At 48.0% G+C, this 27,070-nt stretch overlaps 1 protein-coding gene across 2 annotated transcripts in view; it reads left to right on the top strand.

Moving 5' to 3' along the window:
- The first annotated feature begins 1,626 nt into the window (after nt 1-1,626).
- Nucleotides 1,627-27,070, top strand: part of LOC116371870 (serine/threonine-protein phosphatase 2A 55 kDa regulatory subunit B delta isoform) — a 37,653-nt gene continuing 12,209 nt past the window's right edge. Inside the window, exons 1-5 of one of the 2 annotated variants that reach the window (XM_031820967.1) lie at nt 1,627-2,137; nt 2,388-2,462; nt 19,255-19,352; nt 19,565-19,730; nt 21,081-21,193. In XM_031820967.1, coding sequence (XP_031676827.1) covers nt 2,131-2,137; nt 2,388-2,462; nt 19,255-19,352; nt 19,565-19,730; nt 21,081-21,193 — 459 coding nt within the window. In that variant the 5' untranslated portion in view covers nt 1,627-2,130. Of the gene's footprint in view, nt 2,138-2,168; nt 2,298-2,387; nt 2,463-19,254; nt 19,353-19,564; nt 19,731-21,080; nt 21,194-27,070 lie in introns of those variants that run through there. The other variant, XM_031820966.1, reaches the window with a different exon arrangement.

Raw genomic sequence — 27,070 nt, 5'->3', positions numbered from 1 at the left:
GCTAGCAGGAACTTAGTCACATTCAGCAGAACACTGGCGAGGAGAGGACACCACCTCTTCATAATGAACAGAGAAAGATCTGAGGAGCCTCATCATTTCTGGCTAAATACTGCACTCTACTGGCTGGATCTAGGTCTTTACAGTCTGCCTCAAAACAAGATTGTAAATTGACTGTCAGTGGTATGAGTAGCTTTGTTATTGTTGTAGTATTGACAAAGACTATTTATTATATTGACAAGATAGCCGACTTCCTGTAACTGCTATAGTTGTGATTTATCTCACACAATTGCATGGAGTAAATCATTAGTATTGACAAAGACTATTCATTATATTGACAAGATAGCCGACTTCCTGTAACTGCTATAGTTGTGATTTATCTCACACAATTGCATGGAGTAAATCATTAGTATTGACAAAGACTATTCATTATATTGACAAGATAGCCGACTTCCTGTAACTGCTATAGTTGTGATTTATCTCACACAATTGCATGGAGTAAATCATTTGTTCAACAACAAAAAAAGAAGGATGATTTACTTTACAGTTTCAACTAGTTTCACGAGATCTAGAATCAGGTTCACACCAGCACATCAGGAACGTAGAGATCTAGAATCAGGTTCACACCAGCACATCAGGAACGTAGAGATCTAGAATCAGGTTCACACCAGCACATCAGGAACGTAGAGATCTAGAATCAGGTTCACACCAGCACATCAGGAACGTAGAGATCTAGAATCAGGTTCACACCAGCACATCAGGAACGTAGAGATCTAGAATCAGGTTCACACCAGCACATCAGGAACGTAGAGATCTAGAATCAGTTTCACACCAACACATCAGGAACGTAGAGATCTAGAATCAGGTTCACACCAGCACATCAGGAACGTAGAGATCTAGAATCAGGTTCACACCAGCACATCAGGAACGTAGAGATCTAGAATCAGGTTCACACCAGCACATCAGGAACGTAGAGATCTAGAATCAGGTTCACACCAGCACATCAGGAACGTAGAGATCTAGAATCAGGTTCACACCAGCACATCAGGAACGTAGAGATCTAGAATCAGGTTCACACCAGCACATCAGGAACGTAAAGGTTTACATCATTCAAACAAACAAAAACGTTATTACTTTTCGGTCTCTGAGCAATAGTAATGGAGTAGACATTAACTCCACCATTGGTTCGGCAAATCCTATAGGTAAATGAATGGAGTTTTTTTGGGGGGGGGGGGGGGGGTCGGATAAACACCCAAAATAAGCAGTGTGGTAAACACAGATTTAGGAGATCTTATACATTTTGTTCTATGAGATAATCTTCATCAGCTAACGTAACGTTTTGTGAATTTTTAAGCATTCGTTTAATTAAAAACAATAACATAAAGGTTTCATTATTCATAAATGTTATGTTAACTGACTGATATTATCTCATAGAATAAAACGTATAAGATGTCCTAAGCCTGTGTTTACCTTTTCGCTGTTTATTCCAAAAACCCATTCTTTCCCCGTGAATTTTCCCATAGGAATGGCTGAACGAACCAGTGGTAACTCATTTCCGGTTTTTAGGACTACAAACTGGCGAGGTCTATTCCCTGGTATATAAATGGTTGTGAAACACCAGCCAATGGCCTAGGATTAAGGCTCTGTCTATTTCTTAGATTTCGATGCTTAATGACAATGTCTCTGACTTTGTGTCGAATGTCTTTATCTAAGTATGAAACCAAAAAAAAAAGATGTTTTGTAAAAAAACATTGAATGGTCATTACGGGGGAAAACAGAGAGATAATAGTCCACTTTCCCACGCCCTGTATCTGTCAGCTCGCCAAGACCCTGCGAAGCTGCGCATAGACAGCGCGCCTCTGATGCGGTCGAGCGCCTGAAATAGACTTCCGAAGCGTCGCAATGACGTCACCGTGTCACGTCGACTGTCACTTGTGCGCCATTTTGGATTTTTGGAAATGAAATGAAAAAAATCACGGGCATTTCTGTAAAGCCCATATTCACGACTCTAATAACTGTTTCCTTTTTAATAACCTTGTACTGAAATTACAATCCTTACAACTCTAATCACTATCGGAAGACCCCCTCCCCCCTCCCAAAAAAAAGAAGCCAGTTGTGTTGCAGAAAGTGGCAATGGCAGGTAAGGTTGACAACTTTGTAGACGGGGGGCCCCCGCATCAGCGCGGCCTAAAAGCATTGCAAGTTTCTTGGCTAACAGGCAACCGAGCAGCTCTGACAATGTGTGCCAAAATGTACACTCCATAGTTAACTAGTTGCTATGTTGAAGTACACATTTAAAGGTGGGAATTAATTCCTCTGTATTTCTATAACATCTGCTCCTATTTTCTGCCTTATTTATTCACCTTTATTCAATTTGTGATGTTTTGTAGGTGTCGGAGGAGGGAACGATTTCCAATGGTGCTTCTCTCAGGTGAAGGGAGCCATAGACGAAGATGTGGCTGAAGGTAAAGCTCGTTTCCATTTCAACAGATAGATGAACATTTTGAATGTTATTTATTGACCTAATCACGGGTGTTTTGTGCATGCTAACGTTAGCAAGCTAGCAACGTCGCTAATACAGATGGTTGCTAGTTCACTATCTAGCTAGCCTGGTGCCTAAGTTGGCAACATTCAAACCTGGTTAACTCGCTAGCCAGTTATAGCAATGGGTATTTAGGGGAGCTGTCTTGTTAGCTGCAAGTACTATTGTTTTGGCTAGCTAGATGTAGATGGTTGACCTATGTATTTATTGCAAGCACATGGTAGGTTAACAACAGTTGTTCTCTCTTCACCAGGCAGAACAAGGTCAGATATTTGCTAACTACATCTGTCACTAAACATGGGCTTTTAACTATATAGTTATATACCTATAGCTGTGAAAACACTGCAAGATCTTGTAACAACTGTCAGTGTTGGTGTGAAAGAGAATCATGGATACATTGCCCTGCACACCCCTGTTATCTAAGACGGCATTGATTCTGATGTAGCGACACATTGATCTGGTCTGTAAGGCCTGCTATTGGCTGGCAGTGTGAAGGCTGACAGATATGGTGATGCTGGTCCCTCTGGTTTAAAATAAGGGTTGTCTCAGACATATAGGGGTGCCTTCCTGACTGTACAGTACGATACACACTGTACTGTGCGGGAATCTGTGGCACTAGCTAATCACCTTGGTCTCTCAAAGATGAAAGATGTATGTTTGTCTGTACAGGACTGTCTTTGCTGCACTACTGTGATACTGATTCTGAAGCTATTCGGTTGTGTCGTTTGGGACTGGGACTACTTGTCGTACTGACATTATATTTTGCACCACAATTAATCGTCTGTTTTTGAAGAAAGGGATTGGTCTGTGTATCTGTTGTGGACTGGCAGGTGGCACACTGGGCAGGGACATCCCAGGAGAAAGGGCAGGAGGGATGCTGCTGTGCTGCTGTCAGCTGGTCGTTTCCGGCTCCTCTCCTCCTCACTGCAGCTTTGTTATAAATAATCAAGTGGCCTTGCTGTGAGATGTGGCACTAAAAAAGACACAGAGAGAGAGCCCCTAGCATCACAGGGAGAGAGAGCCCCCAGCATCACGGGGAGAGAGGGTCCCCAGCATCACGGGGAGAGAGAGCCCCCAGCATCACAGGGAGAGAGAGCCCCCAACATCACGGGGAGAGAGGGTCCCCAGCATCACAGGGAGAGAGAGACCCCAGCATCACGGGGAGATAGGGTCCCCAGCATCACAGGGAGAGAGAGCCCCCAGCATCACAGGGAGAGAGAGCCCCCCAGCATCACGGGGAGAGAGAGAGAGCCCCCTCCCAGCATCACGGGGAGAGAGGGAGCCCCCCCGCAGCATCACAGGGAGAGAGAGAGAGAGAGCCCCTCCCAGCATCACAGGGAGAGAGAGAGAGAGAGCCCCTCCCAGCATCACAGGGAGAGAGAGAGAGAGCCCCTCCCAGCATCACGGGGAGAGAGAGAGAGCCTCACCCAGCATCACGGGGAGAGAGAGAGCCCCACCAAGCATCACGAGGAGAGAGAGAGAGCCCCCACCCCAGCATCACGGGGAGAAAGGGAGCCCCCCCGCAGCATCACAGGGAGAGAGAGAGAGAGCCCCTCCCAGCATCACAGGGAGAGAGAGAGAGAGCCCCTCCCAGCATCACGGGGAGAGAGAGAGAGCCTCGCCCAGCATCACGGGGAGAGAGAGAGCCCCACCCAGCATCACGGGGAGAGAGAGAGAGCCCCCACCCCAGCATCACGGGGAGAGAGGGAGCCCCCCCGCAGCATCACAGGGAGAGAGAGAGAGCCCCCACCCCAGCATCACGGGGAGAGAGGGAGCCCCCCCGCAGCATCACGGGGAGAGAGAGAGCCTCGCCCAGCATCACAGGGAGAGAGAGAGAGAGCCCCACCCCAACATCACGGGGAGAGAGAGAGAGAGCCCCCACCCCAGCATCACGGGAGAGAGGGAGCCCACCCGCAGCATCACGGGGAGAGAGAGAGCCCTCACCAGCATCACGGGGAGAGAGCCTCCTTCCCAGCATTTCAGAGAGAGAGAGAGAGCACCACCCCCCAGCACCACGGGGAGAGAGAGCGCCCCCAGCATGACGGGGAGAGAGAGCGCCCCCAGCAGCACAGAGGGGCCATCTGAATCTTTCCTGCCCAGTCATCCATACTGCAGCCTCTCTCTATTCTTCATGAACAAGCCATACATGTGCATGAACACTGAAACAGAGAGAGACTACCTCTACTTGTTCAATAAAGAAACCCCTCATTTTCATTCTCGGGCGAAAGCTTTTGCTACGTTACGTCCTAATGAATACGACCCCCTTGGCTCTGCATCATCATACTGTCTCAACCAGCACAGAGAATAAATAGATTTCCCTTGCTGCAGTCTTGCTGTTCAGGCCGTGCTTAGATCTTCCATGGCTGAGTGCATTTCCCTGATGTCAGCGTCATCCTTTAACCAAGGTACAGAGTCCTACTACCTCTTTATAATATGCTACAGGGGCTCTGCACTGCACCTGACCCATTGGCTTCCAGCCCAAGCGGGGGGCTGGGGGGGGGGGGGTGTATCTAAGGTGGTTTGGGTTGTGAGCATAGAGACATATATTAGTTATCTGTAAGTTAATGTACAACAAATTACGTCTTATCAAAGACTCCAGTCACCCAAGTCATAGACTGTTTTCTCTGTTACAACATGGCAAGTGGTACCCGGAGCACCAAGTCTAGGACCAAAAGGCCCCTTAACAGCTCCTACCCCCAAGCCATTAGACTGCTGAACAATTAATCAAATCACATTAATTAAAATTACATCCAGCCCCCTCACCTCAACCTCCATCTGACCACACCATCTAGTGTGACAGTTGAAACACTGATCAAAGCACTTAGTCAGCTAAGTTAGACTTGTTTTCGCCTTGGTTTCTCTGCTTCTCTGTTTCTCTGGTACCGGAATGCCTAGTCTAGGTCCAAAAGGCTTCTTAACAGCTTCTGTGTGATGTCACGTGAACCCATAAGATGTGATGTCACGTGAACCTATAAGATGTGATGTCACGTGAACCTATAAGGTGTGATGTCACGTGAACCTATAAGGTGTGATGTCACGTGAACCTATAAGATGTGATGTCACGTGAACCTATAAGATGTGATGTCACGTGAACCCATAAGATGTGATGTCACGTGAACCTATAAGATGTGATGTCACGTGAACCCATAAGATGTGATGTCACGTGAACCCATAAGATGTCACGTGAACCCATACGATGTGATGTTTCACCTATTGGCTAGCTAGACAGACATGACTGGAATAGACACTACTGTGTTTACTTGCAGAATTTTATCTAATCAAGTGGTTTTCAAATCAAATGTTATTTGTCATCATGCTTGGTAAGCAACCGGTGTACAATCGTGGCCAAAAGTTTTGAGAATGACACAAATATTCATTTCCACAAAGTTTGCTGCTTCAGTGACTATAGACATTTTTGTCAGATGTTACTATGAAATACTGAAGTATAATTACAAGCATTTCAAAAGTGTCAGGCATTTATTGACAATTATATGAAGTTGATGCAAAGAGTCAATATTGCAGTGTTGACCCTTCTTTTTCAAGACCTCTACAATCCGCCCTGGCATGCTGCTGTCAATTAACTTCTGGGCCACATCCTGACTGATGGCAGCCCATTCTTGCATAATCAATGCTTGGAGTTTGTCAGAATTTGTGGGGTTTTGTTTGTCCACCTGCCTCTTGAGGATTGACCACAAGTTCTCAATGGGATTAATGTCTGGGGAGTTTCCTGGCCATGAACCCAAAATATCGATGTTTTGTTCCCCGAGCCACTTAGTTATCACTTTTGCCTTATGGTAAGGTGCTCCATCATGCTGGAAAAGGCACTGTTTGTCACCAAACTGTTCCTGGATGGTTGGGAGAAGTTGTTCTCTGAGGATGTGTTGGTACCATTCTTTATTTATGGCTGTGTATTTAGGCATAATTTTGAGTGAGCCCACTCCCTTGGCTGAGAAGCAACCCCACACATGAATGGTCTCAGGATGCTTTACTGTTGGCATGACACAGGTCTGATGCTAGCGCTCACCTTGCCTTCTCCGGACAAGCTTTTTTCCAGATGCCCCAAACAATCGCCAAGTCAATGTGCAGGGGTAGAGGTAATAACTAGGCTGTATACACAGGGTACCACTACCAAGTCAATGTGCAGGGGTAATAACATGGCTATATACACAGGGTACCAGGTAATAACATGGCTATATACACAGGGTACCAGTACCAAGTCAATGTGCAGGGGTACGAGGTAAGGGAGGTAGATATGTACATATAGGTAGGGGTAAAGCGACTCGGCATCAGGATAGATAATAGACAGTAGCAGCAGCGTACGTGATGAGTCAAACGAGTTAGTGCAAAGTGGGTCAGTGCAGATAGTCCAGGTAGCTGTTTGGTTAACTATTTATCAGTCTTGTGGCTTGGGGGGTAGAAGATGTTCTGTTGGTCCCAGACTTGGTGCATCGTTTCTGCTATGTGAATGCAGAGAGAATAGTCAATGACCTGGGTGGCTGGAGACTTGAACAACGTTTAGGGCCTTTCCTCTGACACCGCCTGGTATAGAGTGCTTGAATAACAGAGAGCTCTGCCCCAAGGATGTACTGAGTTGTACTCACTACCCCTCTGTGGTACCTTGCGATCAAATGCCAAGCAGTTGCCATACCAAGCGGTGAGACAGCCGGTCAAGATTTTCTCAATGGTGAAGCTGTATTACATTTTGATGATCTGAGGGCTCATGCCAAATATTTTTCGCCTCCTGGGGGGGGGGGAGAGGTGTTGTCGTGCCTTCTTCACGTCTGTGTTGGTGTGTATGTGGACCATTATAATTCCTTAGTCATATGGACTCCGAGGATCTCAAAGCTGTCGACCCTCTCCACTACAGCCATGTGGATGTGGATGGGGGCGTGGTCAGCTCTCCGTTTCCTGTGGTCCACGATCAATCTCCTTTTTGTCTTTTTAGGGCGCCATCCAATAGTGAGAGTTAATGTGGCTAGATGTGAAGATGAAGCTTCTTGGTTACAACAGAGACATTCAACCTCCTCTTGGTAATAGCATATACTCCGGTATGGTACAGAAACTATATGAAAATCTGAAAACCACCCAACCCTAATTGAACCTCTGGCTGTTGGTTGTTTAAAGGCTGTAGTAGGTCATCTTGGTTGGAACCTCTGGCTGTTGGTTGTTTAAAGGCTGTAGTAGGTCATCTTGGTTGGAACCTCTGGCTGTTGGTTGTTTAAAGGCTGTAGTAAGTCATCTTGGTTGGAACCTCTGGTTGTTTAAAGGCTGTAGTAAGTCATCTTGGTTGGAACCTCTAGCTGTTGGTTGTTTAAAGGCTGTAGTAAGTCATCTTGGTTGGAACCTCTGGCTGTTGGTTGTTTAAAGGCTGTAGTAAGTCATCTTGGTTGGAACCTCTGGTTGTTGGTTGTTTAAAGGCTGTAGTAAGTCATCTTGGTTGGAACCTCTGGCTGTTTAAAGACTGTAGTAAGTCATCTTGGTTGGAACCTCTGGTTGTTGTGTTGTGGTTGTTGTGCTGTGTTGCGAATACAGTATCTGCTGTAGGGCCATATAAATATATATTTTTTGTGGCCTGATTCCATTTTCTCAATTTTTGGGGGCAACATTTTTGTATGTGTTCCATACAGAGGATGAATGGGCAAGACAAAAGATGCCTTTGAAAGGGGTATGGTAGTAGGTGCCAGGTGCACTGGTTTGTGTCAAGAACTGCAACACCGCTGGGTTTTTCACGCTCAGCAGTTTCCTGTGTGTATCGAGAACGGTCCACCACCCAAAGGACATCCAGCTAACTTGACAACTGTGGGAAGCATTGGGCGGCAGGGTAGCCTAGTGGTTAGAGCGTTGGACTAGTAACCGAAAGGTTGCAAGTTCGAATCCCCGAGCTGACAGGGTACAAATCTGTCGTTCCGCCCCTGAACAGGCAGTTTAACCCACTGTTCCTAGGCCGTCATTGAAAATAAGAATTTGTTCTTAACTGACTTGCCTAGTAAAATTAAAATAATTAAAAAACAAAATTGGAGTCAACATGGGCCAGCATCCCTGTGGAACACTTTGACACCTGGTTGTCCATGCCCACACATTGTGGCTGTTCTGAGGACCAAGGAGGGTGCAACTCAATATTAGGCAGGTGTTCCTAATGTTTTGTACACTCTGTACATTTTGTACATGTTTTGCATTCGGAAAGTATTCAAACCTCTTGACTTTTTACACATTTTGTTACGTTACAGCCTTAATCTAATTGATTCAATATGTATTTATTCTACACGCACTACTCCTTAATGACAAAGCAATAGCAGTTTTTTTTTTTTTTTTTTTACAAATGTATTCACCTTTTACCTAAGTATTAGTGTTGTTTTGTGTTGTCGTTATTCCCCAGTGAGCTGCTAGTGTTGTTGCAGTGGGTTGTGTTGTCGTTATTCCCCAGTGAGCTGCTAGTGTTGTTGCAGTGGGTTGTGTTGTCGTTATTCCCCAGTGAGCTGCTAGTGTTGTTGCAGTGGGTTGTGTTGTCATTATTCCCCCAGTGAGCTGCTAGTGTTGTTTTGTGTTGTTGTTATTCCCCAGTGAGCTGCTAGTTTTGTTGCAGTGGGTTGTATTGTTGTTATTCCCCAGTTAGCTGCTAGTGTTGTTACAGTGGGTTGTGTTGTCATTATTCCCCCAGTGAGCTGCTAGTGTTGTTGCAGTGGGTTGTGTTGTCATTATTCCCCCCAGTGAGCTGCTAGTGTTGTTGCAGTGGGTTGTGTTGTCGTTATTCCCCAGTGAGCTGCCAGTGTTGTTGCAGTGGGTTGTGTTGTCGTTATTCCCCAGTGAGCTGCTAGTGTTGTTGCAGTGGGTTGTGTTGTCATTATTCCCCAGTGAGCTGCTAGTGTTGTTTTGTGTTGTCGTTATTCCCCAGTGAGCTGCTAGTGTTGTTGCAGTGGGTTGTGTTGTCATTATTCCCCAGTGAGCTGCTAGTGTTGTTGCAGTGGGTTGTGTTGTCATTATTCCCCAGTGAGCTGCTAGTGTTGTTGCAGTGGGTTGTGTTGTCATTATTCCCCAGTGAGCTGCTAGTGTTGTTGCAGTGGGTTGTGTTGTCGTTATTCCCCAGTGAGCTGCTAGTGTTGTTGCAGTGGGTTGTGTTGTCATTATTCCCCAGTGAGCTGCTAGTGTTGTTGCAGTGGGTTGTGTTGTCATTATTTCCCAGTGAGCTGCTAGTGTTGTTGCAGTGGGTTGTGTTGTCATTATTCCCCAGTGAGCTGCTAGTGTTGTTGCAGTGGGTTGTGTTGTCATTATTCCACAGTGAGCTGCTAGTGTTGTTTTGTGTTGTCATTATTCCCCAGTGAGCTGCTAGTGTTTTTGCAGTGGGTTGTGTTGTCATTATTCCCCAGTGAGCTGCTAGTGTTGTTGCAGTGGGTTGTGTTGTCATTATTCCCCAGTGAGCTGCTAGTGTTGTTTTGTGTTGTCATTATTCCCCAGTGAGCTGCTAGTGTTGTTGCAGTGGGTTGTGTTGACATTATTCCCCAGTGAGCTAGTGTTGTTGCAGTGGGTTGTGTTGTCATTATTCCCCAGTGAGCTGCTAGTGTTGTTGCAGTGGGTTGTGTTGTCGTTATTCCCCAGTGAGCTGCTAGTGTTGTTGCAGTGGGTTGTGTTGTCATTATTCCCCCAGTGAGCTGCTAGTGTTGTTTTGTGTTGTTGTTATTCCCCAGTGAGCTGCTAGTTTTGTTGCAGTGGGTTGTGTTGTCGTTATTCCCCAGTGAGCTGCTAGTGTTGTTGCAGTGGGTTGTGTTGTCATTATTCCCCCAGTGAGCTGCTAGTGTTGTTTTGTGTTGTCGTTATTCCCCAGTGAGCTGCTAGTGTTGTTGCAGTGGGTTGTGTTGTCGTTATTCCCCAGTGAGCTGCCAGTGTTGTTGCAGTGGGTTGTGTTGTCGTTATTCCCCAGTGAGCTGCTAGTGTTGTTGCAGTGGGTTGTGTTGTCATTATTCCCCAGTGAGCTGCTAGTGTTGTTTTGTGTTGTCGTTATTCCCCAGTGAGCTGCTAGTGTTGTTGCAGTGGGTTGTGTTGTCATTATTCCCCAGTGAGCTGCTACTGTTGTTGCAGTGGGTTGTGTTGTCATTATTCCCCAGTGAGCTGCTAGTGTTGTTGCAGTGGGTTGTGTTGTCATTATTCCCCAGTGAGCTGCTAGTGTTGTTGCAGTGGGTTGTGTTGTCGTTATTCCCCAGTGAGCTGCTAGTGTTGTTGCAGTGGGTTGTGTTGTCATTATTCCCCAGTGAGCTGCTAGTGTTGTTGCAGTGGGTTGTGTTGTCATTATTCCCCAGTGAGCTGCTAGTGTTGTTGCAGTGGGTTGTGTTGTCATTATTCCCCAGTGAGCTGCTAGTGTTGTTTTGTGTTGTCATTATTCCCCAGTGAGATGCTAGTGTTGTTGCAGTGGGTTGTGTTGTCATTATTCCCCAGTGAGCTGCTAGTGTTGTTGCAGTGGGCGGTGTTGTCATTATTCCCCAGTGAGCTGCTAGTGTTGTTTTGTGTTGTCATTATTCCCCAGTGAGCTGCTAGTGTTGTTGCAGTGGGTTTTGTTGACATTATTCCCCAGTGAGCTAGTGTTGCAGTGGGTTGTGTTGACATTATTCCCCAGTGAGCTAGTGTTGCAGTGGGTTGTGTTGTCATTATTCCCCAGTGAGCTGCTAGTGTTGTTGCAGTGGGTTGTGTTGTCATTATTCCCCAGTGAGCTGCTAGTGTTGTTGCAGTGGGTTGTGTTGTCATTATTCCCCAGTGAGCTGCTAGTGTTGTTGCAGTGGGTTGTGTTGTCATTATTCCCCAGTGAGCTGCTAGTGTTGTTGCAGTGGGTTGTGTTGACATTATTCTCCAGTGAGCTAGTGTTGTTGCAGTGGGTTGTGTTGTCATTATTCCCCAGTGAGCTGCTAGTGTTGTTGCAGTGGGTTGTGTTGTCATTATTCCCCAGTGAGCTGCTAGTGTTGTTGCAGTGGGTTGTGTTGTCGTTATTCCCCAGTGAGCTGCTAGTGTTGTTGCAGTGGGTTGTGTTGTCATTATTCCCCAGTGAGCTGCTAGTGTTGTTTTGTGTTGTCATTATTCCCCAGTGAGCTGCTAGTGTTGTTGCAGTGGGTTGTGTTGTCATTATTCCCCCCAGTGAGCTGCTAGTGTTGTTGCAGTGGGTTGTGTTGTCGTTATTCCCCAGTGAGCTGCTAGTGTTGTTGCAGTGGGTTGTGTTGTTGTTATTCCCCAGTGAGCTGCTAGAGTTGTTGCAGTGGGTTGTGTTGTCATTATTCCCCCCAGTGAGCTGCTAGTGTTGTTGCAGTGGGTTGTGTTGTCTTTATTCCCCAGTGAGCTGCTAGTGTTGTTGCAGTGGGTTGTGTTGTCATTATTCCCCAGTGAGCTGCTAGTGTTGTTGCAGTGGGTTGTCTTGTCATTATTCCCCAGTGAGCTGCTAGTGTTGTTGCAGTGGGTTGTGTTGTCATTATTCCCCAGTGAGCTGCTAGTGTTGTTGCAGTGGGTTGTGTTGACATTATTCTCCAGTGAGCTAGTGTTGTTGCAGTGGGTTGTGTTGTCGTTATTCCCCAGTGAGCTGCTAGTGTTGTTGCAGTGGGTTGTGTTGTCATTATTCCCCAGTGAGCTGCTAGTGTTGTTGCAGTGGGTTGTGTTGTCATTATTCCCCAGTGAGCTGCTAGTGTTGTTGCAGTGGGTTGTGTTGTCATTATTCCCCAGTGAGCTGCTAGTGTTTTTTTGTGTTGTCATTATTCCCCAGTGAGCTGCTAGTGTTGTTGCAGTGGGTTGTGTTGTCATTATTCCCCAGTGAGCTGCTAGTGTTGTTGCAGTGGGTTGTGTTGACATTATTCCCCAGTGAGCTGCTAGTGTTGTTGCAGTGGGTTGTGTTGACATTATTCTCCAGTGAGCTAGTGTTGTTGCAGTGGGTTGTGTTGTCATTATTCCCCAGTGAGCTGCTAGTGTTGTTGCAGTGGGTTGTGTTGTCATTATTCCCCAGTGAGCTGCTAGTGTTGTTGCAGTGGGTTGTGTTGTCGTTATTCCCCAGTGAGCTGCTAGTGTTGTTGCAGTGGGTTGTGTTGTCATTATTCCCCAGTGAGCTGCTAGTGTTGTTTTGTGTTGTCATTATTCCCCAGTGAGCTGCTAGTGTTGTTGCAGTGGGTTGTGTTGTCATTATTCCCCCCAGTGAGCTGCTAGTGTTGTTGCAGTGGGTTGTGTTGTCGTTATTCCCCAGTTAGCTGCTAGTGTTGTTGCAGTGGGTTGTGTTGTCGTTATTCCCCAGTGAGCTGCTAGTGTTGTTGCAGTGGGTTGTGTTGTCATTATTCCCACAGTGAGCTGCTAGTTGTTGCAGTGGGTTGTGTTGTCATTATTCCCCCAGTGGGTTGTGTTGTCGTTATTCCCCCAGTGAGCTGCTAGTGTTGTTGCAGTGGGTTGTGTTGTCATTATTCCCCAGTGAGCTGCTAGTGTTGTTGCAGTGGGTTGTGTTGTCATTATTCCCCCAGTGAGCTGCTTGTGTTGTTTTGTGTTGTCATTATTCCCCCAGTGAGCTGCTAGTGTTGTTGCAGTGGGTTGTGTTGTCATTATTCCCCAGTGAGCTGCTAGTGTTGTTGCAGTGGGTTGTGTTGTCATTATTCCCCCAGTGAGCTGCTAGTGTTGTAGCAGTGGGTTGTGTTGTCATTATTCCCCAGTGAGCTGCTAGTGTTGTTGCAGTGGGTTGTGTTGCCGTTATTCCCCTAGTGAGCTGCTAGTGTTGTTGCAGTGGGTTGTGTTGTCGTTATTCCCCAGTGAGTTGCTAGTGTTGTTGCAGTGGGTTGTGTTTTCGTTATTCCCCCAGTGAGCTGCTAGTGTTGTTTCAGTGGGTTGTGTTGTCGTTATTCCCCAGTGAGCTGTTAGTGTTGTTGCAGTGGGTTGTGTTGTCATTATTCCCCCAGTGAGCTGCTTGTGTTGTTTTGTGTTGTCATTATTCCCCCAGTGAGCTGCTAGTGTTGTTGCAGTGGGTTGTGTTGTCATTATTCCCCAGTGAGATGCTTGTGTTGTCATTATTCCCCCAGTGAGCTGCTAGTGTTGTTGCAGTGGGTTGTGTTATTATCCCCCAGTGAGCTGCTAGTCTTTTTGCAGTGGGTTGTGTTGTCCTTATTCCCCAGTGAGCTGCTAGTGTTGTTGCAGTGGGTTGTGTTGTCATTATTACCCCCAGTGAGCTGCTAGTGTTGTTGCAGTTGGTTGTGTTGTCGTTATTCCCCAGTGAGCCGCTAGTGTTGTTGCAGTGGGTTGTGTTGCCGTTATTCCCCAGTGAGCCGCTAGTGTTGTTGCAGTGGGTTGTGTTGTCGTTATTCCCCAGTGAGCTGCTAGTGTTGTTGCAGTGGGTTGTGTTGTCATTATTCCCCCCAGTGAGCTGCTAGTGTTGTTGCAGTGGGTTGTGTTGTCATTATTCCCCAGTGAGCTCCTAGTGTTGTTGCAGTGGGTGCTACAGTAGAGGATGACGTGTGCCTGATAGTGTTCAGGCCTATACTGAGATGGTATGATTGAAAAACCCACTGCTACGTCAGACTGGTCATCAATGATATTGATCATGTTTTTGTTTTGTGACGTAGACCTAACCCGTGTTATAGTGTGTCTTAAGTTCAGGTTTATTTATCATTATTTTATTACATATTGTTCATGTTGTTGTTGTTGTTGTTGTTGTCTCTCTCAGCCGACATAGAAGTGTTACGCACTGATTACCTTGTTGTTGTTGTTGTCTCTCTCTCAGCCGACATAGAAGTGTTACGCACTCATGACCTTGTTGTTGTTGTTGTTGTCTCTCTCAGCCGACATAGAAGTGTGACGCACTGATTACCTTGTTGTTGTTGTCTCTCTCTCAGCCGACATAGAAGTGTTACGCACTGATTACCTTGTTGTTGTTGTTGTTGTCTCTCTCAGCCGACATAGAAGTGTTACGCACTGATTACCTTGTTGTTGTTGTTGTCTCTCTCAGCCGACATAGAAGTGTTACGCACTGATTACCTTGTTGTTGTTGTTGTTGTCTCTCTCAGCCGACATAGAAGTGTTACGCACTGATTACCTTGTTGTTGTTGTTGTTGTCGCTCTCTCAGCCGACATAGAAGTGTTACGCACTCATGACCTTGTTGTTGTTGTCTCTCTCTCAGCCGACATAGAAGTGTTACGCACTCATGACCTTGTTGTTGTTGTCTCTCTCTCAGCCGACATAGAAGTGTTACGCACTCATGACCTTGTTGTTGTTGTTGTCTCTCTCTCAGCCGACATAGAAGTGTTACGCACTCATTACCTTGTTGTTGTCTCTCTCTCAGCCGACATAGAAGTGTTACGCACTCATGACCTTGTTGTTGTTGTCTCTCTCTCAGCCGACATAGAAGTGTTACGCACTCATGACTTTGTTGTTGTTGTTGTCTCTCTCTCAGCCGACATAGAAGTGTTACGCACTCATGACCTTGTTGTTGTTGTTGTTGTCTCTCAGCCGACATAGAAGTGTTACGCACTGATTACCTTGTTGTTGTTGTCTCTCTCTCAGCCAACATAGAGGTGTTACGCACTCATGACCTTGTTGTTGTTGTCTCTCTCTCAGCCGACATAGAAGTGTTATGCACTGATGACCTTGTTGTTGTTGTTGTTGTCTCTCTCAGCCGACATAGAAGTGTTACGCACTGATTACCTTGTTGTTGTTGTCTCTCTCAGCCGACATAGAAGTGTTACACACTCATGACCTTGTTGTTGTTGTCTCTCTCTCAGCCGACATAGAAGTGTTACGCACTCATGACCTTGTTGTTGTTGTTGTCTCTCTCAGCCGACATAGAAGTGTTATGCACTCATGACCTTGTTGTTGTTGTTGTCTCTCTCTCAGCCGACATAGAAGTGTTACGCACTCATGACCTTGTTGTTGTTGTTGTTGTCTCTCTCAGCCGACATAGAAGTGTTACGCACTCATGACGTTGTTGTTGTTGTTGTTGTCTCTCTCTCAGCCGACATAGAAGTGTTACGCACTCATGACCTTGTTGTTGTTGTCTCTCTCAGCCAACATAGAAGTGTTACTCACTCATGACCTTGTTGTTGTTGTCTCTCTCTCAGCCGACATAGAAGTGTTACGCACTGATTACCTTGTTGTTGTTGTCTCTCTCAGCCAACATAGAAGTGTTACGCACTGATTACCTTGTTGTTGTTGTTGTCTCTCTCTCAGCCGACATAGAAGTGTTACGCACTCATGACCTTGTTGTTGTTGTTGTCTCTCTCAGCCGACATAGAAGTGTTACGCACTCATGACCTTGTTGTTGTTGTTGTCTCTCTCTCAGCCGACATAGAAGTGTTACACACTCATGACCTTGTTGTTGTTGTTGTTGTCTCTCAGCCGACATAGAAGTGTTACGCACTGATTACCTTGTTGTTGTTGTCTCTCTCTCAGCCAACATAGAAGTGTTACGCACTCATGACCTTGTTGTTGTTGTCTCTCTCTCAGCCGACAGAAGTGTTACGCACTGATGACCTTGTTGTTGTTGTTGTTGTCTCTCTCAGCCGACATAGAAGTGTTACGCACTGATTACCTTGTTGTTGTTGTTGTCTCTCTCAGCCGACATAGAAGTGTTACGCACTCATGACCTTGTTGTTGTTGTCTCTCTCTCAGCCGACATAGAAGTGTTACGCACTCATGACCTTGTTGTTGTTGTCTCTCTCTCAGCCGACATAGAAGTGTTACGCACTCATGACCTTGTTGTTGTTGTCTCTCTCTCAGCCAACATAGAAGTGTTACGCACTCATGACCTTGTTGTTGTTGTCTCTCTCTCAGCCGACATAGAAGTGTTACGCACTCATGACCTTGTTGTTGTTGTTGTTGTCTCTCTCTCAGCCGACATAGAAGTGTTACGCACTCATTACCTTGTTGTTGTCTCTCTCTCAGCCGACATAGAAGTGTTACGCACTCATGACCTTGTTGTTGTTGTCTCTCTCTCAGCCGACATAGAAGTGTGTTACGCACTCATGACCTTGTTGTTGTTGTTGTCTCTCTCAACCGACATAGAAGTGTTACGCACTCATGACCTTGTTGTTGTTGTTGTCTCTCTCTCAGCCGACATAGAAGTGTTACGCACTGATTACCTTGTTGTTGTTGTCTCTCTCTCAGCCAACATAGAAGTGTTACGCACTCATGACCTTGTTGTTGTTGTCTCTCTCTCAGCCGACATAGAAGTGTTACGCACTGATGACCTTGTTGTTGTTGTTGTTGTTGTCTCTCTCAGCCGACATAGAAGTGTTACGCACTGATTACCTTGTTGTTGTTGTTGTCTCTCTCAGCCGACATAGAAGTGTTACACACTCATGACCTTGTTGTTGTTGTTTCTCTCTCAGCCGACATAGTAGTGTTACGCACTCATGACCTTGTTGTTGTTGTTGTCTCTCTCAGCCGACATAGAAGTGTTACGCACTCATGACCTTGTTGTTGTTGTTGTCTCTCTCTCAGCCGACATAGAAGTGTTACGCACTCATGACCTTGTTGTTGTTGTCTCTCTCAGCCGACATAGAAGTGTTACGCACTCATGACGTTGTTGTTGTTGTTGTTGTCTCTCTCTCAGCCGACATAGAAGTGTTACGCACTCATGACCTTGTTGTTGTTGTCTCTCTCAGCCAACATAGAAGTGTTACTCACTCATGACCTTGTTGTTGTTGTCTCTCTCTCAGCCGACATAGAAGTGTTACGCACTGATTACCTTGTTGTTGTTGTCTCTCTCAGCCAACATAGAAGTGTTACGCACTCATGACCTTGTTGTTGTTGTTGTCTCTCTCAGCCGACATAGAAGTGTTACGCACTCATGACCTTGTTGTTGTTGTTGTCTCTCTCTCAGCCGACATAGAAGTGTTACACACTCATGACCTTGTTGTTGTTGTTGTTGTTGTCTCTCAGCCGACATAGAAGTGTTACGCACTGATTACCTTGTTGTTGTTGTCTCTCTCTCAGCCAACATAGAAGTGTTACGCACTCATGACCTTGTTGTTGTTGTCTCTCTCTCAGCCGACAGAAGTGTTACGCACTGATGACCTTGTTGTTGTTGTTGTTGTCTCTCTCAGCCGACATAGAAGTGTTACGCACTGATTACCTTGTTGTTGTTGTTGTCTCTCTCAGCCGACATAGAAGTGTTACGCACTCATGACCTTGTTGTTGTTGTTGTCTCTCTCAGCCGACATAGAAGTGTTACGCACTCATGACCTTGTTGTTGTTGTTGTCTCTCTCTCAGCCGACATAGAAGTGTTACGCACTCATGACCTTGTTGTTGTTGTTGTCTCTCTCAGCCGACATAGAAGTGTTACGCACTCATGACCTTGTTGTTGTTGTTGTTGTCTCTCTCAGCCGACATAGAAGTGTTACGCACTCATGACCTTGTTGTTGTTGTTGTTGTCTCTCTCTCAGCCGACATAGAAGTGTTACGCACTCATGACCTTGTTGTTGTTGTCTCTCTCTCAGCCGACATAGAAGTGTTACACACTCATGACCTTGTTGTTGTTGTCTCTCTCTCAGCCGACATAGAAGTGTTACACACTCATGACCTTGTTGTTGTTGTCTCTCTCTCAGCCGACATAGAAGTGTTACGCACTCATGACCTTGTTGTTGTTGTTGTCTCTCTCAGCCGACATAGAAGTGTTACGCACTCATGACCTTGTTGTTGTTGTTGTCTCTCTCTCAGCCGACATAGAAGTGTTACGCACTCATGACCTTGTTGTTGTTGTTGTTGTCTCTCTCAGCCGACATAGAAGTGTTACGCACTCATGACCTTGTTGTTGTTGTTGTTGTTGTCTCTCTCAGCCGACATAGAAGTGTTACGCACTCATGACCTTGTTGTTGTTGTTGTCTCTCTCTCAGCCGACATAGAAGTGTTACGCACTCATGACCTTGTTGTTGTTGTTGTTGTTGTCTCTCTCAGCCGACATAGAAGTGTTACGCACTCATGACCTTGTTGTTGTTGTCTCTCTCTCAGCCGACATAGAAGTGTTACGCACTCATGACCTTGTTGTTGTTGTCTCTCTCTCAGCCAACATAGAAGTGTTACGCACTCATGACCTTGTTGTTGTTGTCTCTCTCTCAGCCAACATAGAAGTGTTACGCACTCATGACCTTGTTGTTGTTGTCTCTCTCTCAGCCGACATAGAAGTGTGACACACTGATGACCTTTTTGTTGTTGTCTCTCTCTCAGCCGACATAGAAGTGTTACACACTCATTACCTTGTTGTTGTTGTTGTCTCTCTCTCAGCCGACATAGAAGTGTGACACACTGATGACCTTTTTGTTGTTGTTGTCTCTCTCTCAGCCGACATAGAAGTGTGACACACTCATGACCTTGTTGTTGTTGTCTCTCTCTCAGCCGACATAGAAGTGTTACGCACTCATGACCTTGTTGTTGTTGTCTCTCTCTCAGCCGACATAGAAGTGTTACGCACTCATGACCTTTTTGTTGTTGTTGTCTCTCTCTCAGCCGACATAGAAGTGTTACGCACTCATGACCTTGTTGTTGTTGTCTCTCTCTCAGCCGACATAGAAGTGTTACGCACTCATTACCTTTATGTTGTTGTTGTCTCTCTCTCAGCCGACATAGAAGTGTTACGCACTCATTACCTTTTTGTTGTTGTTGTCTCTCTCTCAGCCGACATAGAAGTGTTACGCACTCATTACCTTTTTGTTGTTGTTGTCTCTCTCTCAGCCGACATAGAAGTGTTACACACTCATGACCTTGTTGTTGTCCCTCTCTCAGCTGACATAATCTCAACGGTTGAGTTTAACTATTCTGGAGAACTCCTAGCGACGGGAGACAAAGGAGGTCGTGTCGTCATTTTCCAACGGGAACAAGAGGTCAGTTAACTATCAAACAGACATAAATCAATAGAAGAAGAAAAAAACAATGTTTAAGACTAAAATGCACCTTGAAAACAACATTAGTCGGATTCACCTTTTAATGTAGCATAATGTACAAAATCGTATTATTATTATTTTTTTAAGTGCATTATTGTGGTGGTTGTGAAATATAGTCGTACTAATAATGAGCTGGGTTTTATTTCTTTCAGAGTAAAAACCGTCCTCATTCCAGAGGAGAATACAATGTGTACAGCACTTTCCAGAGCCATGAACCCGAGTTCGACTATTTGAAAAGCTTAGAAATCGAGGAAAAAATCAATAAAATAAGATGGTTACCTCAACAAAACGCTGCACACTCTCTGCTCTCAACAAACGGTAAGTCACGGAGCTCTCGTTCATATTTCTGATTGCGTTCGGTCAAGGTGATGACTCTTCAGCACCACAGACGTTCCAAGGAACTGCACTGAATATTGAACTGTAAAAGGTCGCTTATTAACCTCTGTCGTGGAAATGTCCTGTATTTACCAAATCCATGAGAGAGCAAACCACCACACAAGTCCGAGTTATATCATAAAGTCCATCTTTTAATTATATGAGCTTCACCATAAGCCCGGTGACTCTCAGATCAATTCAGTGTCTATAAATGAATTCTCTGAGAGTGCTTACAAAACAATTCTTAGTATCATTTATAGCCCAGACACGCCCATCTGAACTCACATGACAAATAACAGATCTTAGGAACATTGCACAAAGGAAAACAGCATTAGCTATAAATTATTGTTCAGTTTACTCTCTTAGACGAGGTTCTAATTCTCGTTCTTGGTACAACATAGTACCAAAACATTACCTCATCCAATGGCATATATCAATTGTCAATCCTAGATACTCCCATCTTAAATACACCCCCCTCCTGGACAAGCTCACTGAGACAGTGAGCCTCTTAGGTCATATACTAGATCAAGATAAGGGCAACCTCAGAGGGGACATGTAATAGTGAACCTCTTAGGTCATACACTAGATCAAGATAAGGGCAACCTCAGAGGGGACATGTAGTAGTGAACCTCTTAGGTCATATACTAGATCAAGATAAGGGCAACCTCAGAGGGGACATACGATAGTGAACCTCTTAGGTCATATACTAGATCAAGATAAGGGCAACCTCAGAGGGGACATACGATAGTGAACCTCTTAGGTCATATACTAGATCAAGATAAGGGCAACCTCAGAGGGGACATACGATAGTGAACCTCTTAGGTCATATACTAGATCAAGATAAGGGCAACCTCAGAGGGGACATACGATAGGGAACCTCTTAGGTCATATACTAGATCAAGATAAGGGCAACCTCAGAGGGGACATACGATAGTGAACCTCTTAGGTCATATACTAGATCAAGATAAGGGCAACCTCAGAGGGGACATACGATAGTGAACCTCTTAGGTCATATACTAGATCAAGATAAGGGCAACCTCAGAGGGGACATACGACAGTTCCAGACACATTCCCATAAGAAGACAAGCCTGACCTCTCCACTCTCTGGGGTCCAAGTATCTTTTCCCCCACATAAGCATTATTATGTAAATTAAACATCTTATTTATCAATGTTAACTAACTCATTCTGATTCTGCTACCACACTCCTTCCTCTGAAGTGTTTATACAGACGGAAGACCAAGGTGACTGTAACACTGTGCTATAACAGTGACATTGCCTTTTTCACAACCCAGACAAAACCATCAAGCTGTGGAAAATCAGCCAACGGGACAAAAGAGCAGAAGGCTACAACTTGAAAGACGAGGATGGAAGACTGAGAGATCCTTTTAGAATCACGTCGTTACGGGTATGTCTCCTCTCGTTCATCACCGTTTACCTGATATAGTTTTGAATGATCCCGTTCAGGGAAATATTATTGGAATTTTACCCCCTTTTTCTCCCCAATTTCGTGGTATCCAATTGTTAGTAGTTACTATCTTGTCTCATCGCTATAACTCTCGTACGGGCTCGGGAGAGACGAAGGTCGAAACAGAACCCAACCAAGCCTCACTGCTTCTTAACACAGCCCGCATCCAACCCGGAAGCCAGTCGCACCAATGTGTCGGCCCGCTACAGGAGTCGCTGGTGCGCGATGAGACAAGGATATCCCTACCGGCCAAACCCGCCCCTAACCCGGACAACGCTGGGCCAATTGTGCGTCGCCCCATGGAGCCTGGGCTCGAACCCAGAGTCTCTGCCTTAGACCACTGCGCCACCCGGGGAGGCCCTCCGTTCAGGGAACCCAGAGTCTCTGCCTTAGACCACTGCGCCACCCGGGGAGGCCCTCCGTTCAGGGAACCCAGAGTCTCTGCCTTAGACCACTGCGCCACCCGGGGAGGCCCTCCGTTCAGGGAACCCAGAGTCTCTGCCTTAGACCACTGCGCCACCCGGGGAGGCCCTCCTTTCAGGGAACCCAGAGTCTCTGCCTTAGACCACTGCGCCACCCGGGGAGGCCCTCCGTTCAGGGAACCCAGAGTCTCTGCCTTAGACCACTGCCCAACCGAGGAGGCCCTCCGTTCAGGGAACCCAGAGTCTCTGCCTTAGACCACTGCGCCACCCGGGGAGGCCCTCCATTCAGGGAACCCAGAGTCTCTGCCTTAGACCACTGCGCCACCCGGGGAGGCCCTCCGTTCAGGGAACCCAGAGTCTCTGCCTTAGACCACTGCGCCACCCGGGGAGGCCCTCCGTTCAGGGAACCCAGAGTCTCTGCCTTAGACCACTGCGCCACCCGGGGAGGCCCTCCGTTCAGGGAACCCAGAGTCTCTGCCTTAGACCACTGCGCCACCCGGGGAGGCCCTCCGTTCAGGGAACCCAGAGTCTCTGCCTTAGACCACTGCGCCACCCGGGGAGGCCCTCCGTTCAGGGAACCCAGAGTCTCTGCCTTAGACCACTGCACCACCCGGGGAGGCCCTCCGTTCAGGGAACCCAGAGTCTCTGCCTTAGACCACTGCACCACCCAGGGAGGCCCTCCGTTCAGGGAAATAAAAGAAAAAACACAAAGTATTTGGAGTGAAAATGTGAGGGCTAAAATACATGGCACCGCGTGACGGTCTGATATGAACCTGCCGTTCGTTCTCTTTAGAAGCAGGGCGTTTTAGCAACCGCTCGCCGTGAGCCGTTCTGACTGCTGACATTTTCACAAGTTTGGACAAGTAGAATCAGTTCGCACTCGGTTTCGCAAATTACATCCGGCACTCTGTTCAGAGGTGCCAAGTCCTCTTGGACGGCAAACGCTACCAGTGTGTCCGTGCCTTTTTAAACTGTGATTATGTCATCCCTTCTGATCCATCTCTCCTGATATGTGATTGATTACCTGATATATGTTGATTACCTGATATGTGATTGATTACCTGATATGTGATTGATTACCTGATATGTGGTTGATTACCTGATATGTGGTTGATTACCTGATATGTGATTGATTACCTGATGTGATTGATTACCTGATGTGATTGATTACCTGATGTGATTGATTACCTGATATGTGATTGATTACCTGATATGTGGTTGATTACCTGATATATGGTTGATTACCTGATATGTGATTGATTACCTGATATATGGTTGATTACCTGATATATGATTGATTACCTGATATGTGGTTGATTACATGATATATGATTGATTACCTGATATGTGGTTGATTACATGATATATGATTGACATATTATTGATATTATTTGTTAGTAAAAAAACAAACATTTAAAAGTATATAATATACAGTTCCTTCAGAAAGCCTCCACCCCCCCCCCCTCCGTGACTCCTTCCACATCCCCCCTCCGTGACTCCTTCCACAGCCCCCCTCCGTGACTCCTTCCACACCCCCCCCTCCATGACTCCTTCCACAGCCCCCCCTCCGTGACTCCTTCCACAGCCCCCCTCCGTGACTCCTTCCACAGCCCCCCTCCGTGACTCCTTCAACCCCCCCCCCCTCCGTGACTCCTTCCACAGCCCCCCTCCGTGACTCCTTCCACAGCCCCCCTCCGTGACTCCTTCCACAGCCCCCCTCCGTGACTCCTTCCACAGCCCCCCCTCCGTGACTCCTTCCACACCCCCCCTCCGTGACTCCTTCCACACCCCCCCTCCGTGACTCCTTCCACACCCCCCCTCCGTGACTCCTTCCACCACCCCGCCCTCCGTGACTCCTTCCACCACCCCGCCCTCCGTGACTCCTTCCACCACCCCGCCCTCCGTGACTCCTTCCACCACCCCGCCTTGCCACAGCCCCCCTCCGTGACTCCTTCCACACCCCCCCCTCCGTGACTCCTTCCACCCCCCCCCCTCCGTGACTCCTTCCACCCCCCCCTCCGTGACTCCTTCCACCCCCCCCCCCCCCCCCCCCCCCGTGACTCCTTCCACCACCCCTCCTTGCCACAGCCCCCCTCCGTGACTCCTTCCACCACCCCGCCTTGCCACAGCCCCCCTCCGTGACTCCTTCCACAACCCCGCCTTGCCACAGCCCCCCTCCGTGACTCCTTCCACAACCCCGCCTTGCCACAGCCCCCCTCCGTGACTCCTACCACGCCCCCCTCCGTGACTCCTTCCACCACCCCGCCTTGCCACAGCCCCCCTCCGTCACTCCTTCCACCACCCCGCCTTGCCACAGCCCCCCTCCGTCACTCCTTCCACCACCCCGCCTTGCCACAGCCCCCCTCCGTGACTCCTTCCACCACCCCGCCTTGCCACAGCCCCCCTCCGTGACTCCTTCCACCACCCCCGCCTTGCCACAGCCCCCCTCCTTGACTCCTTCCACCACCCCGCCTTGCCACAGCCCCCCTCCGTGACTCCTTCCACACCCCGCCTTGCCACAGCCCCCCTCCGTGACTCCTTCCACCACCCCGCCTTGCCACAGCCCCCCTCCGTGACTCCTTCCACAACCCCGCCTTGCCACAGCCCCCCTCCGTGACTCCTTCCACAACCCCGCCTTGCCACACCCCCCCTCCGTGACTTCTTCCACACCCCGCCTTGCCACTGCCCCCCTCCGTGACTCCTTCCACCACCCCGCCTTGCCACAGCCCCCCTCCGTGACTCCTTCCACACCCCGCCTTGCCACAGCCCCCCTCCGTGACTCCTTCCACCACCCCGCCTTGCCACAGCCCCCTCCGTGACTCCTTCCACCACCCCGCCTTGCCACAGCCCCCCTCCGTGACTCCTTCCACCACCCCGCCTTGCCACAGCCCCCCTCCGTGACTCCTTCCACCACCCCGCCTTGCCACAGCCCCCTCCGTGACTCCTTCCACCACCCCGCCTTGCCACAGCCCCCCTCCGTGACTCCTTCCACCACCCCGCCTTGCCACAGCCCCCCTCCGTGACTCCTTCCACCACCCCGCCTTGCCACAGCCCCCCTCCGTGACTCCTTCCACCACCCCGCCTTGCCACAGCCCCCCTCCGTGACTCCTTCCACCACCCGCCTTGCCACAGCCCCCCTCCGTGACTCCTTCCACCACCCCGCCTTGCCACAGCCCCCCTCCGTGACTCCTTCCACCACCCCGCCTTGCCACAGCCCCCCTCCGTGACTCCTTCCACCACCCCGCCTTGCCACAGCCCCCCTCCGTGACTCCTTCCACCACCCCGCCTTGCCACAGCCCCCCTCCGTGACTCCTTCCACCACCCCGCCTTGCCACAGCCCCCCTCCGTGACTCCTTCCACCACCCCGCCTTGCCACAGCCCCCCTCCGTGACTCCTTCCACCACCCCGCCTTGCCACAGCCCCCCTCCGTGACTCCTTCCACCACCCCGCCTTGCCACAGCCCCCCTCCGTGACTCCTTCCACCACCCCGCCTTGCCACAGCCCCCCTCCGTGACTCCTTCCACCACCCCGCCTTGCCACAGCCCCCCTCCGTGACTCCTTCCACCATCCCGCCTTGCCACAGCCCCCCTCCGTGACGCCTTCCACCACCCCGCCTTGCCACAGCCCCCCTCCGTGACTCCTTCCACCACCCCGCCTTGCCACAGCCCCCCTCCGTGACTCCTTCCACACCCCGCCTTGCCACAGCCCCCCTCCGTGACTCCTTCCACCACCCCGCCTTGCCACAGCCCCCCTCCGTGACTCCTTCCACACCCCGCCTTGCCACAGCCCCCCTCCGTGACTCCTTCCACAACCCCGCCTTGCCACAGCCCCCCTCCGTGACTCCTTCCACACCCCGCCTTGCCACAGCCCCCCTCCGTGACTCCTTCCACACCCCGCCTTGCCACAGCCCCCCTCCGTGACTCCTTCCACCACCCCGCCTTGCCACAGCCCCCCTCCGTGACTCCTTCCACCACCCCGCCTTGCCACAGCCCCCTCCGTGACTCCTTCCACCACCCCGCCTTGCCACAGCCCCCTCCGTGACTCCTTCCACCACCCCGCCTTGCCACAGCCCCCCTCCGTGACTCCTTCCACCACCCCGCCTTGCCACAGCCCCCCTCCGTGACTCCTTCCACCACCCCGCCTTGCCACAGCCCCCCTCCGTGACTCCTTCCACCACCCCGCCTTGCCACAGCCCCCCTCCGTGACTCCTTCCACCACCCCGCCTTGCCACAGCCCCCCTTAGTTTAATTCATCTTTTAAATACACATTTTAATAATTCTCCTCTGCTTCTAAATTGTTGACGCCCCAAAAATATGGAAGATTAAATCATATTTCTGCCCACTTTGAAGAGCTGTCCACATTTACATTTCCTCTGCCAACAAGACTAGTAATGAACAGCAAATCAGACAACGCCATAGTAACACGGGAAACTGTTGAGCGTGAAAAACCCAGCAGCGTTGCTGTTCCAGACTCAAACCGGTGAGCCTGGCGCCTACGGACATAGCTCGTTCAGAGGCACTTAAATATTTTGTCTTCACCCTCTGAATGGCACACACAATTATTTTATTTTATTTCACCTTTATTTCACCTTTATTTAACCAAGTTGAGAACAAGTTCTCATTTACAACTGCGACCTGGCCAAGATAAAGCAAAGCAGTTCGACAGATAAAACGACACAGAGCTACACATGGAGTAAAACAAACATACAGTCAATAATACAGTAGAAACAAGTCTATATACAATGTGAGCAAATGAAGTGAGAAGGGAGGTAAAGGAAAAAAAGGCCATGGTGGCAAAGTAAATACAATATAGCAAGTAAAACACTGGAATGGTAGATTTGACAGATGAGTGTGCAAAGTAGAAATACTGGGGAGCAAAATAAATACAGTAGGGGAAGGGGTAGTTGTTTGGGCTATTTATAGATGGGCTATGTACAGGTGCTGTGATCACAATCAATGTCTCAATGGTCTCAAGGCTTAAAAATCCTTCTTTAACCCGTCCCCTCCTCTTCATCTACACTGATTTTAAAGTAGATTTAACAAGTGACATCAATAAGGAATCATCTTTTTCATCCGGATTCACCTGGTCAGTAAATGTCATGGAAACAGCAGGTGTTCTTAATGTTTTGTCCGCTCAGTGTCCATCTGCTACAGAGGGAAAGGAGAGAGCATGAGAAAATGTGATATAGTTCTGAAAACATGTTTATTATTATATATTTATTTTATTATATTTATTATTAATATATTATATTATATATTTATATATTATATAATTTTTTTCTATTTCAAAATTGAAGATGGAGAACAAGCTATAGGATGAAAATCCAGTATTTTTGGCACATGAACAACCAGCTAGCACCCACTAACGTTATCCGGCAAAAAAACTATAAAAAGTA

The sequence above is a fragment of the Oncorhynchus kisutch genome, unplaced genomic scaffold, assembly GCF_002021735.2.
Source record: "Oncorhynchus kisutch isolate 150728-3 unplaced genomic scaffold, Okis_V2 scaffold3805, whole genome shotgun sequence".
NCBI lineage: Eukaryota > Metazoa > Chordata > Actinopteri > Salmoniformes > Salmonidae > Oncorhynchus > Oncorhynchus kisutch.
Note: the sequence above shows the minus strand (reverse complement) of the source record. Positions and strands in the feature narration are given on the sequence as shown.